Raw genomic sequence first — 16,798 nt, 5'->3', positions numbered from 1 at the left:
GAGACCCCTCCTCAGCACAGGTGGGCCCCTGGGTGGGTTTGGGTGAGCCAGAAATGCTGCCACCTCCAGCAAAGCTTCTCTTGGTGCCCCCAATGGGCACAGCTGGAGGAGCCGAGGAGGGTCTCTGACCTACAAGGGGACACTAACCAGGGCAGGAGGGGTGGCCTTCTCCTCCCCCCCTGTGCTGGAGGGCACTTGCCTGAGCTCCCTGCCTGCCCTTCTACCTAGCAGAGAATGTTAAGTGGCACTTGGTAGGGAGCGATCATGTCTGTTCAAATGCACAGACGGCCTTGAATGGGAGGAGGCTATATAAGGCCGAGCTGCCTAAGGAATGCAGCCTTTCCTGGAGAGACTCCAAAGGGACCATTAGGACCAGGAAGGTGTTGGGGGCTGAAGGGGGGGGGGGAAACCTCAGGTCAAGCCATCAAAGAGTGGGTGGGCGGGTGGATCTCCCACTAGAGAACAGAGACTTTACCAAAGGCTCAAAAGCTGCACTGTCTTTTCCTCTCGCCAACCCCAGGAAGAACAGGTAATAGCTTGAGTATTTTGAGGAGGGGGGAAGGATATGGGATACAAATGGGGGAGGGGGAGGAGGGTGGCAAGGGCACATTGGCATACATCTTTCCTTCACCCCCTTCCTAAGGTTAGTGCAAAAAAGAAAATCTTACACACCAATGGAAATGGCTGCAATATCCTTCTGAAAACAATTAACCCCGTTTCTTCCTATCAGATTGAAGAAAGGTTTAACAAGCGAAGGACAAACTCTTGTCAACCAAATTCAAAAATTCCCTTGCATTTTTTTCTGAACAGAGATAGATTTTTCCCGTTTCTGCACCTTTTCCGGTCTCAGGAAGCTGGGAGGGAGGAAAGAAGGGGGGAGGACATGTAACAAAAGCTGCAATACCCAGGCCTGGTTGACAAAGAAGCCACAAGCCAGGGTGGTGATGCTGATCAGGAGTGGGCCCACAGCAGATATAAATGCTTGGGGGCTCCTGCCTCACCTGAGTAAATATCACCAGAGCACTGATACAGCTACCTGGTACTCAAAAAAGAACCTGTTCCAGGAGCAGACAACCATGCTGCACATGCGAGTCAGACCTGTTTCCACAAGCCCAATAAGCAAAGACAAGCCACTTTCAATTGGGGGCTTGGCTTGTATAGCAAGCCATGGTTTGTAGTCACCCCTCACTGAATAAACTGCAAAACTGGTTTGTCGCGCACACAGAAACGCCCATAGATGGATTCACAGATGAACGAGCGCTAAGGCTGCTCTGAAGACGCAGAGACACATCCCGTCGTAGCTTATTCACAGCTTTTATTTCTTTCCAGCCTACTTCAGGCCCACTGACCCAGAATCCGGCCACCTGGATAATAAAAGCCTTAGAAGTTCTGCTTAATAACTTGCAACAACCCCTTAAAGGGGCTGCTTGAAGAACCCCCCCCCCAAGTTGTCCTCCCCCTTTTTCTTGCAGAGAACAAAAATCCTCGAACCCTTAAAAAAGGACCACTGACCCATTGCTCAGAATTTAACCAAAGGAAGCGCCTCCTTCCCTCCAGGTATGGGACCCTCCTCCACAGGGCCCGAAAATCTGGAACCCAGGGCACTTTTCTTTAAAAAATATACTTTGAAAAATAATGTTCCGTAAAAATACTATTGTTTCTAGTCAAACACAGATATTGCAATATCAAGGGTTAACTGCTTTGTATTCTCTCTATAAAAGGTGAAGAGTATTTGTTACAGGAAGAGATGTAGAAAAAAACCACCAAGAACTTCTAGAGTATCACAAAAGCAGATACAAAATGAGCAAGGTCAGTTGTGGGGAGCGGAGGGAGAGATTTGGCTAAACAGTTATGCTCAAGTCAGGAATGGCCTTCTGGTCTTGCTTGGGCATCACAAACCTCTTTGAAAAGGCTGCTTTCCATGCACGCGTTGATCCCAAAATCCCTTGCCACGATGGCCAAGGAGCAGGCACCCAAGCGCATAATAAATATTCGTACAAGATTTAAATCTCCCATGCTGATTTCCCCCCAAAATAATAAAAAAAAAATAATCCAGTGAATTAACCCAAAGACACAGGCAATTAAAAAAAATGTAAACGACAGTTTCCCCACAAAATGTTTTGTTGCTATATAAACCGCTAACGGAATGAGGGCTGATGGTGCTAAAACTGTATTAAAAGCACCTCCGCACTTAGTGGCGTGTGGAACGTCCAACCGGTATAGTACAGAGCAGGTCCGATGGAACCGGGGAAAGGGAAGCACCCCTTTTCGCTGCCCCGGCCCCGAGGAAGAGGTTCCCTGCCTGAACGAGGCAAGGCGAAAGCGGAGGAGACGGCCACCAGCCACCCTCTGGGAGCCGATGGGCAGGACGAGCGTCGCGTCGCCCCGACAGTGGAGAGAGCCAGGCAAATGTGCAACAGTTCCTGTCTGCTGCTCGGCCGTGTCAGTGGCCCTCAGTTCTCTGAGAGGGAGAGCGCCAGGGCTGCCTGCAAGGCTGCTTCCTCGTCGATGTTATAGTCCTGGAAAGAAGGGAGGAGAATGTCGTAGCAAAGAGCAGAGGAGCCCCCCACCTTCCACGCATGGCAGGCTGGGGTCCAGAATGACCTTAGAGGTCATCTAGAACCCCCTGCTCTCTGCAGAGTCCACTATTACGCCTCTGCTAAGAGGATCACCCAGGCCTTGCTTGCCCATCTCCAGGGAAGGGCACCTCATCTCTTCAAGAGGCAGCTCTTCCTCTGGCTGACCGTTTTTAGGTCTAGCTTGAACCTCCTTCCTTGAAACTGGGACCCACTGGGTCTGCTCCTGCCCTCTCAGCAATAGGTGTCAACCCTGAAGCTTGCAATGCTTGCAAAGGATGCATTCCTTGGAACCCTGACAAGAGGCCTCCTTCAGTGCCCTTTCCTGCAGAGGTCGCCTGTCCAGATCCTCCCTCGGAAGGCTCGGTTTCTAGACCTTTCACCCTCTTGCTGGTCTTCCTTGGACGTCACTCTAATCCGTATTGCTGTCCTTTGGGAACTGTGGTGCTAGAACTGGACACAGTAATTTCAAGTGGGATCTGAGCAGGACAGGGTAGAAGGGAACAATGGGTTGTTGTTTTTTTTAAAGCCTGTGCCTATTATTACACCCATAATGGTGCAGGGGGCACAGAAGAACACCCCTGATACCAACCAATCCTTGTGACCTTATTTGAGGCCACCGGGAGGGCAGGCACTTTGACAAGAGCAGGGCATAAAGAACAGGAGGAGGCAACCACTCCAATGTAGCCATAACTCCTCCCACAAGGGCAATTTGATCTGCTTTTATTATCAAAGGAGATTCTCTATTGAAATAAGATGCTGCGGAACGCAATACGCACCACAAACGTGTCATAGGAAAACTTGTGCCGGTGCAAGAGGTGCTGTAGAAAGTTGGCACTCTTGTAACTGGGGTCTCCCCAAGGCATGGCTGAGCACACTGGACAGACCTGGAAGACCCAGGGAGAGAAGAGGACGGTCAACAAAGAAGAAAAAACACTCGATTCCAAGAAAGGAGTTAAAAGCAACGGTGTGATTGCTTGATTTGGAGGGAGGGGGGGGACAGAATAATTTCCTGTTGCACAGCACACCTTCGAAAAAGCACGCCTTGCTATGAAACCCCCTAAATGCAGATGTATTAATATGCTTTGCTCCATAAAATTTCAGGGACAAGTGATGATATTAAACAGCACCATCAAATAAAGCTCTAAACAATCACAAGATCATACACAAACTGAGCAATTAAATGGAGCTGCTACAAAGGGAGGCCTGCTTTTAGATCTCCAGGACACTTCCATGATTTTATACTAGGGAAATACACCCAGTTCCTGAGACACATTTAATTTCTTTACAGCTCCCATGTGCAAAATGAAAGGGACAAGGTCAGCACAGCCACTGCAGATGCAGAAATCTGCTTTATTATCCCTGGTTTGCAAAAGCAAACTCCAGCTATGGCATAAACAGGAGGAGGAAATAGGCAAAAGTTTTCCCTCTTCTTCCCAGTTTTCTGCTAATTTGGCTTTCTGTTTCACCAAACAGGGATGGCATGAATGCAACTCACCACTTTGTTGGGGTCACTGCGGTGATTCTCCATGCAATGCTTCACTAGCTCCTGCTGATCCAAGTTCCGCGCTCCACAATAGGGACAGACAAACGTGGACCGGTTTGGAATATTGCTGAAAGGGAGAACAGCACAGCTCAAGGACTGGAAGGTGGGTAGACCCAAGTTCAGCATGCTGGCTGAGAAATTCTGCCAACTGATTGATCCTATTCGGGGATTCTAGGAACTGAGGTCTACGTAGCTTCAAGCTGCTTGAGAAACGCCAACCTGTAAGGACAACACATCTACAGTTTTTTTTTTTTTATCAAAGAGATGCCTGATTCTCTCTCTCCCTCCTAACCTGGCTTGAGAGTGCAGGAGATATTCTAAAATCTGGGAACCAGCGAGCTGGGGAGTGGTTCGAATCCACAAAGAAGGAAATACCTTGGAATAGGTTGGGATGTTGGGACGACAGGTACGAACTTCGGACAGTTGGCCATTTGTTCCTGGACTTTAGCACATGATGTGACGTGAGACCTCATCTTTGCAAGCGTCACCTGGCACACAGAAGGATTAGAAAAGAAGCCGGGTATCCATCTGAAGCCTTCTGTAGTTTTTATTTTTTACTACAGGCCACTCACAAAAGCAGGGTGGCTTTGCTGCCTCCACCTACGCATAGGAGCCCTTAAAGGTTACCTTTTTACTGCAGCCCCGACACGGTGCCTTGAAGGAAGACAGCTGCTTTTCCACCCCGGAGGCCTTCTCCACCTTCTTGGGGTCAAAGGGCATGCGGCAAAGGGGACAGAGGGGAGACGGAACTTGGAGGCAGGGCTGCAGGCATTCCCCACAGAACCTAGGGAAGGAGGAGGCTTGGTTGCTCCCAGAGGCTGGAGAGCTCTGGCAAAACTACACCCGCAAAGAAGGGTTGCTCTCCCCAGAGGGAGGGCTGGCGGGCTTCAGCCAAGAGGAGGCCCAAAGACACACAGAACAACTTCCCTAGGTCTACTAGGCCAGGGGTCTGTCGCCATAGCGGGCATCTTTTGAGACTTGTGGACTTCAACTCCCAGGATCCCACAAGTCTTAAGGTTGCCGAGTTTGGAGACCCCCGTAGCAGCTCATGAACTCTGCCCCAGCAAAATCGAGAAGGTACTTTGGAGCATTTCCCGCCCTCTGTGGAAGAAGGTCTCCTAAGACCAGGCCCGCCGTCCTGCCCTCGCCTCCCCAGGCCCCTTGGGCTTCCCGGGCTGAGGAATTCCTCTCCAAGCGCCAAGTGGGAGACCCCCCTCCCCCCAATAACCTTACAAAGCAAGGATGCAGCAGCAGGTCCCTCCTTGGCCAGAGGGGAGGCTGGACACCCCCCCCCCCCATGCTTCCCTGGCACTGCTGTCCATCAGCCCGTCCAGGAACCTCAGCCGCTCCCCCCCGAGAGTCAACTCTTCAGCGCCCCCCGCAAGGGGCTTGGGGGCACCCCGTGGTCTCCCCCGCCGCTTTCCGTCCGGGCCCCTTGACCCCCGTCTCCCCGCTCACGTGTGCCTGCAGGGGGTGATGCGGACGGGGCGCTGGTAGACCTCCAGGCAAATGGGGCAGCTGAACTGGGCCTCCAGCGCGGCGCCGGGCTCGGGCGGGTGAGGCGGCGGCGGGGCGGGGGCGGCGGCCGCGGAGGGCGCCTCGCGGGACCCCCCCGCCGACACCAGCAAGCTCCGGAACATCGCGGCCGCCATGGCGGAAGGGGAGGAGGGCGGGGGAGGCGGCGCATCCCCACTACGTCATCGCCTCCGCGACCTCGGCGCCTCCCAGGCTGGGACGGTCCCGGAGGTTCCCCTCCCCGCGGCTCTCGCGAGGCTTCCCCCACGACGTGGCGTCATCGCGGTGCGCGGCCGCGCCAAGGGGCCCTCTGGGAATTGTGGTCTCCCGATCGGGGGGAGGTGGCGGAGGCCGCCCAACGTCAGCAGGAGGCTGCCGTGCTCCACGTGGCCGAGGCGGAGGCGGCGATGTGCGACGGCGGGCAGGGCGGCTGCGGAGAGGAGCCGCTCCCGAGGGAGAGGCCCCGGGGCCGGTGAGGAAGCCTTGGCCGAGCAATAATCCATGGCTTGTTGAACAAGCCACCATGGCAGAGGCTGCAGAATTCTGGGAGTTGAAGTCCACAAGCCTTATAGTGGCCAAGTCTGGGGACCTCTGCACCATGGCATGAACCAATGAGGAAGAGGAGGCCAGTCCCAGGCAGGCTAATTCTAGCCCTAAGGAGTGGCTTGTTCAGCAAACTGGGCTTAAGCAAACCATGACTTGGCCCAGGTGCTCAGACCGTGTTTTATCTCAACCGTGGCAACTTATCAGAGGGTCAGACTTCAACTCCCAGAATTCCCCAGCCCAAGGGATGAGTTGATGGATAGGCTGGGGGATTCTGGGAGTTGAAGTCTGCCCCTCTGATAAGTTGCCACGGTTGAGATAAAACACTGTTTATATGAAAGAGGGATTTGCTTTTTGCCGCCGTCTCAACTTCCGTATCGGAGAGGACAGCATAAGATGTGGGTGTCTGCTAAGGCTCTGTGGCAACCTGGTCTTCACTTTCTCTCCTCCAAGCTGTGACTCCAAATGCGTCAAGTGCAAGGACGGCTCCCCGGTGGTGATCATTCGTGCTGGAGATGCCTTCTGCAAGTAAGTGCAGCAGGGCAACCGAGGGTGACGAGAAGAGTTTTGAATAATTCAGAACTGGCCCCTGCATCTCTGTGCAGATTCCCCCCACCCCCACCCCCCCCCTGGCAATGAATGTGGGCTTTTCTCCACCCTGTTTCTCTGCAGGGGCTGCTTCAAGGACTACTTCGTTCACAAGTTCCGTGCCATGCTCGGGAAGAATCGCTGCATATACCCTGGAGAGAAGGTCCTGCCCTGCCGTAACCTTTCCTGCTTCAGGGCAAGAGAGACGGGCAGAATGGCAACTAAAAACAGGAAACGAATTTGGCGATGCTTTCTCCCTGCTGTTTTAGGTTCTGCTGGCTTTTTCGGGGGGTCTTGCTTCCAGCTCAATGTTGCGGCAGGTGCAAGAGGTATGTTTGACTTCCAAGCAGGAGGGGCTGCCAAACAGCACAAGCCCCTAGTACAGGGGTGTCCAACCTTGGCAACTTTAAGACTTGAGGACTTCAACTCCCAGAATTCCTCAGCCAGCAAAGCTGAAGTCCACAAGTCTTAAAGTTGCCAAGGTTGGACACCCCTGCCCTAGTAGATGAAGCATGGGTAAAGTTTTTGAATTGCTTTGCTTTCTCTTGTCAGGGCCTCAACCGAGAAGCTGCCAAGAAACTTCGCTTCAGACCAGGAATAATCTACATTGATGGTTTGTGTTGGCAGCCCTGTGCGTTCTCCCTGCTTTGGGGGACGAAGTCAGTGTGCAGGCAGTTTGTTTCGACTGAAACGTTGTGGCTTGGGAAATATAAATATTTATATCATTTTCCCTTTGGGCTGGAGCACCAGATTGAATGGGGTAGTTGTCACTCCTTGCTGGTCCAGTATCTTCCATGGTTGAAGATCCCATGGCAGGCAATGTTCCCAGGGCTGTTCTTTCAGACTAGCCATCTCACCTTGCTGACAGTTTTGGTTTTACTCTGCAGAGGGAGCTGTGTGTGGGCGGAGCTTGGATGAGCGAGAGAAAACCTGCGGGCAGGTAGAGGCTGTCCTGCGAGCCACAGGATTCCCCTATCATCTGGTGTTCTTGGAGGAGGTAAACTGGCATTCAGCACCCGCACCGCAGCATACTTTGATGGGATGGCATCAACAGCGCTGGCTGCTTTGATGGGATTTGCCTGGAAGGAAATTGTATTATTGACGGTAGTATTGTTTAGCAAATTAAATTAGAGCAGAGTTTCACATCCTCAGCAATTTTGGGGCTGGCTGGGGAGTTCTGAGAGTTGAACTCCACATACCCTGAAGTTTCTGAGATTGAGAAACACTGAATTAGAACATCAGAAAGGCATCCTGCCCGCAGGCAGGATAGGATTATCATTCTTCCATCAAGTATAATCCTTTGTGCTCTGAGAATTAACTCTGGCCCAGATTAGTCTGCCCACTTTTGCGTAATGGAAGTGAAACAACAGAGGATCAGAGAAAACTTACTGCGAAAGGGGAAGTTGATAACATAGATGAGCTTCTAACATCGTCACTTTTAGGAGGAAACGAATAAGGGAAAAGTAGCATTAAGCTTAACAAGGCGGGAAGGAAATATAATTCCTAGTTCTGAAAATCTGTCAAAGCAATTGGAGTTTGTGCAGGCTTGGCGCACGTTCCTTCAGTCAGTGTTTGATCCAGCTTCTGTCCCCATGCTCTTTCGTAGGCGTTTGACCTTCCCACTTCTGTCCTGAACTCCCTTTCCCACAGTGCTGCTGGCCAGGCACCCAGCTACAAGGAAGCAGTGGCTGATTTCCTGAGGTGGCAGCAGCAGCAGCAGCGGGAGGAGGAGGAGGAGGACGCGGCGACTTCCCTGGAGGACCGGCTGGCAGAGTGTAGCATGGAAGGCTGCGGGTGGCCGGGACGGTTGGCGGCTCTGGATGAGGCTGGCTCTTCCCTTGCTTCCCACGCACAAGATCTGTCCCGCCTCTTTGCGGGTGTCAAATCCCTAACTGCAAAAGAGGAGCTTCTGCAGACCCTCCGGTAAGCTCCTGGCTCCGATCCTGAGTGAGGATGTTAATGCCCACAATGTGAGCTGGGTGAGGGAGAGTGGAGAACTCAAAAGAGGCTAGGCAGGGGTCTTCTTCATGCATTCCTGTTCTCTTAGCGCAAAGGGTCATTGGATGCCGTATCCTAGCTCAGGAACCCCAGGAAACAAGCTGACAGTCCTGATAGGAAGAGGACTTTGCAAGGAGCCCCTAGCTAGACTTAGAAAGGGTTTCATGGTGTCAAAAGGCTGTTTTGTCTGGCCCTTCTAGATGGCTGATTTTGTGGTATTTCTAGGAAAACAGCAAATGTTCCATTGTTCTCTGGGCTCCTGGTTGGATCCCAAATTCCTGGCTGGAACGGGAGAGATCTCTCTCTCTGCTTTTTAGGACCCACCTGGTGCTGCATGTGGCTCGGAGAAACGGATACACGAAGGTGATGGTGGGAGACAGCTGCACCCGTGTGAGCGTCAAGCTGCTGAGCAACCTCTCCCTGGGACGTGGGGCCTTCCTGGCTATGGACACGGTGAGAGCAAAGCGGCTCGCGGTTTCCCCACCGACGTTTTGGGCTCCTTAGGAGATTCCTTGCCTTGCTCTTCGGTTTAGATATGTCCATCCTTGCAAGCCACTTCCTGGAGCTTTATGAAGCCAAACCTGGCCCTTGAAGAAGGAAAGTCCTGGGCTAAACCTGCACAGAGTCCAGTGGCTGAGACTCCATTTTTCGCCCAGGAGGAGCCCACCGAGGAGTATTTTTCCAGACAAACACACAGAATAACACCGTAGAAGAGGAGCAAGGAAGCTTTTGTGACCGAGGCTTCCGTGCTGTGGCCGGATGACCCAGTTGGAGCTCTCCCTGCTCCATCTCTGTTCCGGAATCTCCCGGAGAGGTTGGGGTGCAAGGGTGCCGGTGGCCTGGCACTGATCTGGCACTGCTCCCCCTCCCTTTTCCTTTCTCCTCCCCCAAAGGGCTTCTTGGACAGCCGCTACGGGGATGTCCTCATCCTGCGCCCAATGCGGGAATATCCCGCTAAAGAGATTGCTTTCTACAACTACCTCTTCGGGGTGCCCACCGTCTTCACGCCTGGACTGGACACCAAAGTAGGCCATTGGGAACGGAGACTTCTGGCTGGAGACAGAGGGGAAGGGGTGAGGCGGATCTGAGCAGCCGTGACCGATGATTTCACTTCCCCCAGGCCTCCGACAGAGCCAGCATCCACCTCCTGATAGAGAGCTTTCTCTGCAAGCTGCAGCTGGAATTTCCCTCCACCGTCAGCACAGTCTACCGGTGAGTGTCCCTTGTCCAGTAAAGGACAACCAACCGCTGGACGGAGTCCCTGGCAGATGTTCCGCAGTGTTGTCCATTAGGCGTGACTCCCTTCCCACACACCCCTCATGGACCCTCTGCAGCTCTGGTTACATTTCTGGGCCTCTCTGGGCAAATCAGAGCAAACTAGGAAACAGTTTTTTTTAAAAAAAACAAAACACCTTGTTTTCTGAAAATCCAGCTCAGGCCTCTCCGCCTGCGTTTCATGGGCCAGATCCTTTCAGCTGCGGACTTGCAAGCGCCTCCTTAAAACAAGCGGTGCCTCATCCCAGAGAGACTTTATGTCCTCTTGAGGAGGTGCAGGTAGCATGACCAGGTCAGGCAGGAGGTGGGCTTCCCTCCAGTTCTCCTCCTGATGCCCCCTCCGGCCTCTGTTCCAGGACAGGAGAGAAGCTGAGCGCAGTTCCTCCAGAGGCCCAGCCTGATGTGCCGGCAGCACCAGCCAGCTGCCTCCTCTGCCTCTGCCCCTTGGACACCAATGTTGGTGAGTGGTCTTCTTTGGGGGGGGGGGGAACCCGCTTCTAGATTGGCTTTTGGTACCTGCTGGGATTCTAGAATGGACAAGGGCTGAGGTGCCAGCCAGACCTTCATGGTGCCAGAATTGCAGGTGGTCCTTTTTGGAGTTGGAATGGGAGGGTCTTTCCCTCCCATCCTTTGCCAAACGGGCATGGGGATAAATGCAAACCTTCTGCTTAAGCAAGGGGGGTTTGCTTGCTGGAACTGACCGATGAAGATGCCTGCACACCCAGGGGACGTACTCGGTCCTTGAGCTCTGGGTGCTGCGAGATTCGCTCACGGCAGGGCATTACGAACCCGGCTTCTGCTGCCAAGGGTTGTTTTTTTGCCTCTTGGCCCAAGGACGAGCTTTCAGGGGCTGCAATTCTCGTTTCCCGACAGAGGACGGATCCTCCTTGCAGGCCACGCTGCTTTCGGAAAAGCTCAGCCAGCGGCCTCCAGCTGCGGAGGGATGCTGCGGTGGCGGGACCCAGGCAGGTTGCTGCAGAGAGCCCCCAGCAGGAAGGTAAGAGCCCCCACAAAGAATGTACTGTTGGGTGTGGATCACCCCGCCTGCTCACCTTAGCCCCCTCCCCAAATAAGCCACTAGTCGGCACAGGTGACTGATGTTCTGCTTTCCCCCCCAGAGAGACCTCCCAGCTTGCCCCGTTGCTCTGCTATGGCTGCCGCCTAACAGTCAAGGAGCTGGTAGGTGTGCAAGGAAGGGTTTGTGCAGCCAGGGCTCACGTAGGTGTCGACGCAAAGGTGTGCAACTGCTCTCAGGGCTGGGCCCGAGACAGAAGTGGCCAGGCTGATGACAAAAGCTCTCTGGCTGGAGTTAAAGTGGGTGCAGTCAGTTGGGCCTTCACATTGGATGAAAGGTTTAGTTTGCTGGGATTTTGGAGAATCTCTGTGAGTTTGTCCTGGCTTTGGAGGAACTTCAGGTTAGGCTGTGGGTGACAGTTGGGGTGCTCTGCCACAGTTTGAGGGGCTACCCCTTGTAAAAGTAACAAGCATGGTGGGATCACCATGCCTTTACTCACTCCCAGCGATTCCTTTGCAGAGCTGCGTGGAGTCTCTCCCCCCATACATTCACAAGGAGGCCGAGCGCCAGCGATGCAGGTATGGGGCAAAATTGTTGCCTGGAGGAATTTGTGCCAAGAGAAATGAGACTGTGTTGCTCTTCTCCAGGGCAGAAATACAGCCCAAAGAGGCTGTTGGGCATTTGTGGCAGTTTTGTTTATCGGTGCATTGATGTTGTTTCCCAGCCTAGTAACAAAATGGAGGCAAGAAGAAAAGCAAGCTCAGAGACCCCCAAGACCCCACCAATTCAACCTGAGCTCCATCTGCCCTCCCCTGTTGTGGCCCAGACGTCAGTGGCAAGGACGCAGTTGGCAAAACAGTGCGAGGGGAGACAGAATTGCAATGAAGGGGGCACTGCTTGCACTCCTGCAGCTGTTGAGGCCAAGACAAAAGGAGAAGTCCTTTAAGAATGCCCTTGTTCCTGGGCGTGGAACAGAGAGTCATCCAATTGACCAGTGCATTTCAACTAGGGCAACTTTTTAAGATTTCAACTCCCAGAATTCCCCAGCTGGCATGCTATTTGAACAAACCCTAATCTAGCATGATAGGCAAACCCGGATTTGCAGTGATGCCTGTTTCCACTTTCTTTGCAGGGCTGCGATGAAGCAAGAAATCCAGGAATTCTTGCTTGAAGATGACACTTGATTTGCATTGGGTGCTTTACGGCCTAAGAGTCCAGGGGGAGGACTATTCGTGGCTTTTAGTGGCCTGACAATCTACTTCCACAAGTGTTTTTCAAGCAGACAAATCATTTTGGATTCAGCAACGGCCGGACTGAGCCAAGAAGGATCCAGATCTTTCACACGTGCCCAGTTTGGCACCTCCTTGGAGGCACAAGTGAATCGGAATAGAAGTGAATCTATTTTTGTACACAGGATTCAAATCCTAAAACAAAGGGAGCAGCCTTTGCTCACGGAAGTTTGATGAAGTGTCCCAAGGAAAACCGGTTCCTTCTTGGCAATAACCCCCCCCCCCGCCCTATCCAGACCTCCTAAGGTTTCATTTAAGCTCTCCTCCAAATCTGCTCCAGACCTCTGGATAAACTGAGCCCCCAAAGCTCGGCTGCTGAACCAGCGGAATTTTCCTCCGACATTCCCCAAAGTCCACCTTGACTTCCCACCACACCGTTTTTAAAATCACAGCTTTGTTTTTATTGTATAGATCTGTATAAATAAAATGGCCTCCCATAGAAAAAATAGTCTGTAGATTCCCAGCAGCGAGAGGCTGGCCAAGAGGGGAGGAGAGAGGGAGGGAGGGTCAGAGGTGGGTGGGTGGGGGGCTCTGGACATTTCGGTAGCAGGACAGCCGTTGTTTCCAAACGCCTCCTGGTCGCCAAGGGGGAAGGAAGCAGGAGCCCAGGAGGGGGAGCCGGTAGTGTCGTTTGATTTTGTAAAAAGGGAAAAGTGTTTCAAAAAGTGTCCTGTGTCTCCCCCCTCTCCCCCCCACCCCCGCTGCATTGGGCTACAGGTGTGGCTCAGGTTACGGGGGCTGCCCCACCCAGAGCCTCCAGTGGAGGAGGGGGGGTAGGAAGACTCGGCGTCCAGGACCGGCAGCTGGCTGGGTCCACAGCCTGGCTGCACCTCCTCCCCCCTGGGCTGTTTTGGGGGCGAAGAGAGCTCCCTTCCGTTCTGGCCTCCCCTCCTCAGTCCTTCTCCCGGGTCCACTTGATCATGGTCTCCGGCGAGCGGTAGAGGAAGATGAGCTTGGCGTACAGCTCCTCCTCCAGCTCCAGCTCTCCCGTCTCCCGGACCAGGAAGATGTGGCTGCACAGCGTCAGGATGCGGTCCACGCAGGGCAGCTCCTCAAACATGATGGAGTGGGAGATCTCGCTGAAGAAGCCTCGCACGAACTTGCCGATCACCAGCACGATGGAGACGTAGAGACCCATGATCCTGAGCAGAGAAAGATCCCCTGTGTAGCGCCCCTGCGCAGCCCCCCACCCCGACAGGCAACCCCCCCCCCCCACCTTCTGACTCCCCAACACATCCACACGACCTACGAAGCATCAGCGGGCTGGCTGAGCAGGATCCGCGGGGATCTGCAAGCCCTGATCCCGTGGCTCAGCCTGGGGTGTGATCTCAGCCGTTAGCTGATCCAGAGGAAGTCTTGAAAAGGGACCGAACGACCAACCTTTGCCTCTCTCGCCTGCGCCTGGAGGGCCTTATCATTCCAGGAAAGGAGGCGCCTTAACCTTAGAAAAGCTTGAGGGCAAGGTGGCCCTGTGAGGTGGGAGGGAGATTGGGGACCATCCCCTCCTTTTAGGGGGCTCAATGTTTGCAAGCTGCGGGCAAAGGAAGCCTGGTGGCATTTCACACACAAAGGGGCCGCGTTGGACCCTCTTCCAAGTGCTGCCAGGTGGGGAAACCAAGTGGGCCAGCTGCAGCAGAGCCAGGTGAGCCCAGGGCCCCCCATTCAACTGGGGGGGTTGCTCTTTCCCTGGGGTTCTTAGGCCCAGCTTTCCGGCTGCTTCCTTGCATCCAAGCCAGCCTATTCTTGTGACTCTTGCATCCGCCCTGATGGTCTGGGGCTGGTGGGTTGGTCACTCACCCGTATCCTGCCAGGAAGCCCAGGCTGGGAGGGCTGACTTTGTCGCTGAAGATGACCATGGGCAGGATGTGGCACTCCGCCTGGCACTCCGCCAGCTGGATCATCCACCACTCCAGGAAACTGGTGCTGCTGTTCCCGGGCCTGACCCGCTGCTGCTCCAGCTGCACTTCCACGTCCAGGTAGCTGTCTTCTCCGTCTGGAAGAGGAGAGGGGGAGAGGGAAGCAGGCCCAGAAAAGGACGCCACCTCGCTTATATACACAGAGACGCTGAGAAAGCTCTTCCTCACGAGTTGCTCCCCATTTCTTTAGAGTCCTCCCAGCCCCAATTGCTCTGTTTAGTTTAGTTTGTTGTCACTGCACCTCGTACAACAAAATTAAATGCCATCTTCAGTGTACATTATGGCTATGAAAATAAATGCAAACACACATCCTTCACATTCTATGCAATTGAATTGAAACCACCTGGTACTGCATTAACACTGCACTATACAGTAGAATTCAACAGAGTTACCGCCCCGGGATAGAAGCTGTTTTTCAGCCTAGTTGTCCTTGTTTTTTGTATTGTCTTGTACCGTCTGCCAGATGGTAATAGTTCAAAAAAAAAGGGGGGGGGGTTTCCCAGGATGAGATGGATCTTTAAGGATATTTTGAACTTTCTTAGGGCAGCAGGAACTCTAAAGCTCTTCCAAAGAGGGGAGAGGGCGGCCAATGATCTTCTGGGCAATGAAGTTTCGGAGTGGCATCAAAGATTTATCTGTTCATTTGACCTTTTTAATATCTTCTGCCGTTCTTACTGTGGCTTCAAACTATGTGCCACCAAAAATCAGGAACAAAATTCCTTTGCACAACACTCATTTTGGAGCTCTGTCTCAAAAGCAAGCAGGAAAGCAGATACGGAAGGCACGCTGCTCTCTTTACTTGGGAAACCACCCTGCCAAGCCATGGCATGATTGTGGCCTTTTTAGGGACAGGGAAACGGAGCCATTGGCCTCCTGTTCCTGCTCCCACCTGAAAAAGCCAGAAATGCAACCCATGTCCCGGCTGTTCTTGTGAAGGCATGCTGGCATTATCTGCTGGGGGGTGGAGGGGACAAGTTCTGGCCCCTGGATTGTTTTCCAAGTAGCACCAGGAACCCCCATCAACGCCGAGGGAGGAACTGGGGAGTTAAACGATCAGCCCTGAGTCTGTGCAAAGCAGTTTCTGTCCGGTGTCCTCACCTGGGAGCAGGGGCTCAACCGGGTCTGCCTCGGGGCCGCTGGGCGCCCGTATGTAGGGTGGGAAGAGGTGGGCTATCCGCCTGGAACAAGGAGAAGACACGGTGAGATAACGCAGCCTGAAAGCACAGGGAGCGTTTGCAGACAGAGGGGGTGGAGCCCCTCTGTTCCTCGGGCTTTGCAGGCTGTGAATTGAGACCCCTGCAATTGGGGGGGCCCTTTCCCCACCTTGCTCACCCCCTGGCCATGGGTGCCTTGATGGGAGGGGCAGGGGGGACGACACTCACACGGGGGCACGATGGGTGCCCTGCAGCATCCCAGCCAAATTTTGTCTCACGAGACTCTTCTGGCTCAGGTCCATGGTGTGCTTCTGGGAGGTGTACTCCGTTTTCCCTCCTTTGCTGAGATCCCTGGCGGTTGCGGAGGAGGAGGAGGAGGAAGGAAAGGACTTTTGGGATCAAGGAGAAGTGGAAGGAAAGGCAAGAGGAGGATCCACCCTCTGCTTTCGGGTCCCTTCGTGACCCTCTCCATCCCTGGAGCTCTTTTGCACCCACAGCCCCCTAAGCCAGGATCTCCAACCTCGGCAGCTTTAAGGCTTGTGGACTTTAACGCTCAGGATTCCTTAGCAGCATTGGGTGGATGAGGAATTCTGGGAGTTGAAGTCCACCAGCGTTAAAGCTGCCAAGGTTGGAGATTCCTGTCCTAAGCCTTCAAATGCCGGAAGAAGCCGTCTTCGGAGCTCCGCGGGGCTGTTCCAGGCCAAGCCAAAGGGGGCATATCCTTGGTTAAAGCAGCCAGGGCCCCGCCCTGCAAGGGGGGACTTCCGGTCCTGGCCTGAAGTACCTTTGGAAGTTCCAGGTGAAGCGCAGAGTGATGTCCGAGGAGCCATTGTGCAGCTCCTGCCAGAGCTGCTCACGGCTGGGCGGGCTGATGCTCCACAGGGATCCGGAGCTGCCCTCAATGCGCGCCCAGGCAACGTCCTCGTAGCCGTACTGGGTGATGAACTGCATGGCGAGCTGCGGGGAGGGCAGAGAGTCCCAGGCCGGGTCAGCAGGGCACAGCGTGGTAGCCCCCCCTCCCTGCTCAGGCCCAGCCCACCTTCTATTTTCAGGGGTGGGGCAGAGGTGCTGGTCCCCCACCCACTTGAAGGATTCCCCCTCCCTCCTGCCGTAGGTCCGGCTAGGACTCACCGGCTGCCGCTCAAACTTATTGGTCAACTGTTCGTAGTCCTGCGGGGTGAAAGGCTGGATGGACTGCTGCTGGGCGCTCATGGTGAAGAGGGGCTGAAGAAGAAAGAAGGGGATCCAGTTTTAGGGACACCGTCAATCCTGAGCCATCCTGCACACACTCCGCTTCAACAGCATGGCTCTCGTAGCTGCCACGGGGGTGGGGGACCGTCGACAGGGAGACGCCCCCACGATGCAGAGGAGCTGGGGGTGATT

At 54.0% G+C, this 16,798-nt stretch overlaps 3 protein-coding genes across 9 annotated transcripts in view; 1 reads left to right on the top strand and 2 right to left on the bottom strand.

The window, feature by feature from the left end:
* Positions 1–1,297: 1,297 nt before the first annotated feature.
* RNF166 (ring finger protein 166) lies at positions 1,298–5,887 on the bottom strand. Of its 2 annotated transcripts, none has more exons than XM_026686278.2 (6): positions 5,581–5,887; positions 4,750–4,906; positions 4,498–4,610; positions 4,075–4,189; positions 3,356–3,463; positions 1,298–2,519 (listed from the first exon to the last, which is right to left on the bottom strand). In XM_026686278.2, the coding sequence occupies exons 1-6, from the start codon at positions 5,772–5,774 to the stop codon at positions 2,454–2,456; spliced, it is 753 nt and encodes a 250-aa protein (XP_026542063.1). In that variant the 5' UTR covers positions 5,775–5,887; the 3' UTR covers positions 1,298–2,453. The 2 variants fall into 2 exon arrangements, with proteins under 2 accessions (XP_026542063.1, XP_026542062.1); XM_026686277.2 differs by having other exon boundaries at positions 1,298–3,055; positions 5,581–5,809.
* Positions 5,864–12,791, top strand: CTU2 (cytosolic thiouridylase subunit 2). 2 transcript variants are annotated; one of them, XM_026686275.2, is made up of 15 exons: positions 5,864–6,109; positions 6,634–6,708; positions 6,853–6,931; positions 7,038–7,097; positions 7,321–7,381; positions 7,656–7,765; positions 8,375–8,691; positions 9,084–9,219; positions 9,660–9,791; positions 9,887–9,978; positions 10,398–10,501; positions 10,915–11,038; positions 11,160–11,220; positions 11,576–11,634; positions 12,189–12,791. In XM_026686275.2, the coding sequence occupies exons 1-15, from the start codon at positions 6,045–6,047 to the stop codon at positions 12,238–12,240; spliced, it is 1,527 nt and encodes a 508-aa protein (XP_026542060.2). In that variant the 5' UTR covers positions 5,864–6,044; the 3' UTR covers positions 12,241–12,791. The 2 variants fall into 2 exon arrangements, with proteins under 2 accessions (XP_026542060.2, XP_087827501.1); XM_087971375.1 differs by lacking the exon at positions 11,160–11,220 and having other exon boundaries at positions 5,865–6,109.
* Positions 12,723–16,798, bottom strand: part of PIEZO1 (piezo type mechanosensitive ion channel component 1 (Er blood group)) — a 61,136-nt gene continuing 57,060 nt past the window's right edge. For all 5 annotated transcript variants that reach the window (XM_087971373.1, XM_087971374.1, XM_087971371.1 and 2 more), the window contains 6 exons: positions 16,547–16,639; positions 16,200–16,372; positions 15,644–15,766; positions 15,360–15,439; positions 14,143–14,338; positions 12,723–13,487 (listed from right to left, as the gene is read on the bottom strand). In XM_087971373.1, the coding sequence (XP_087827499.1) occupies positions 13,238–13,487; positions 14,143–14,338; positions 15,360–15,439; positions 15,644–15,766; positions 16,200–16,372; positions 16,547–16,639 (915 nt within the window). In that variant the 3' untranslated portion in view covers positions 12,723–13,237. The remainder of the gene's footprint in view (positions 13,488–14,142; positions 14,339–15,359; positions 15,440–15,643; positions 15,767–16,199; positions 16,373–16,546; positions 16,640–16,798) is intronic.

The sequence above is a fragment of the Notechis scutatus genome, chromosome 9 (assembly GCF_049901735.1).
Source record: "Notechis scutatus isolate UNSWTSFEM ecotype Mainland chromosome 9, rNotScu1.2, whole genome shotgun sequence".
In the NCBI taxonomy this organism is placed as follows: Eukaryota; Metazoa; Chordata; class Lepidosauria; order Squamata; family Elapidae; genus Notechis; species Notechis scutatus.
Note: the sequence above shows the minus strand (reverse complement) of the source record. Positions and strands in the feature narration are given on the sequence as shown.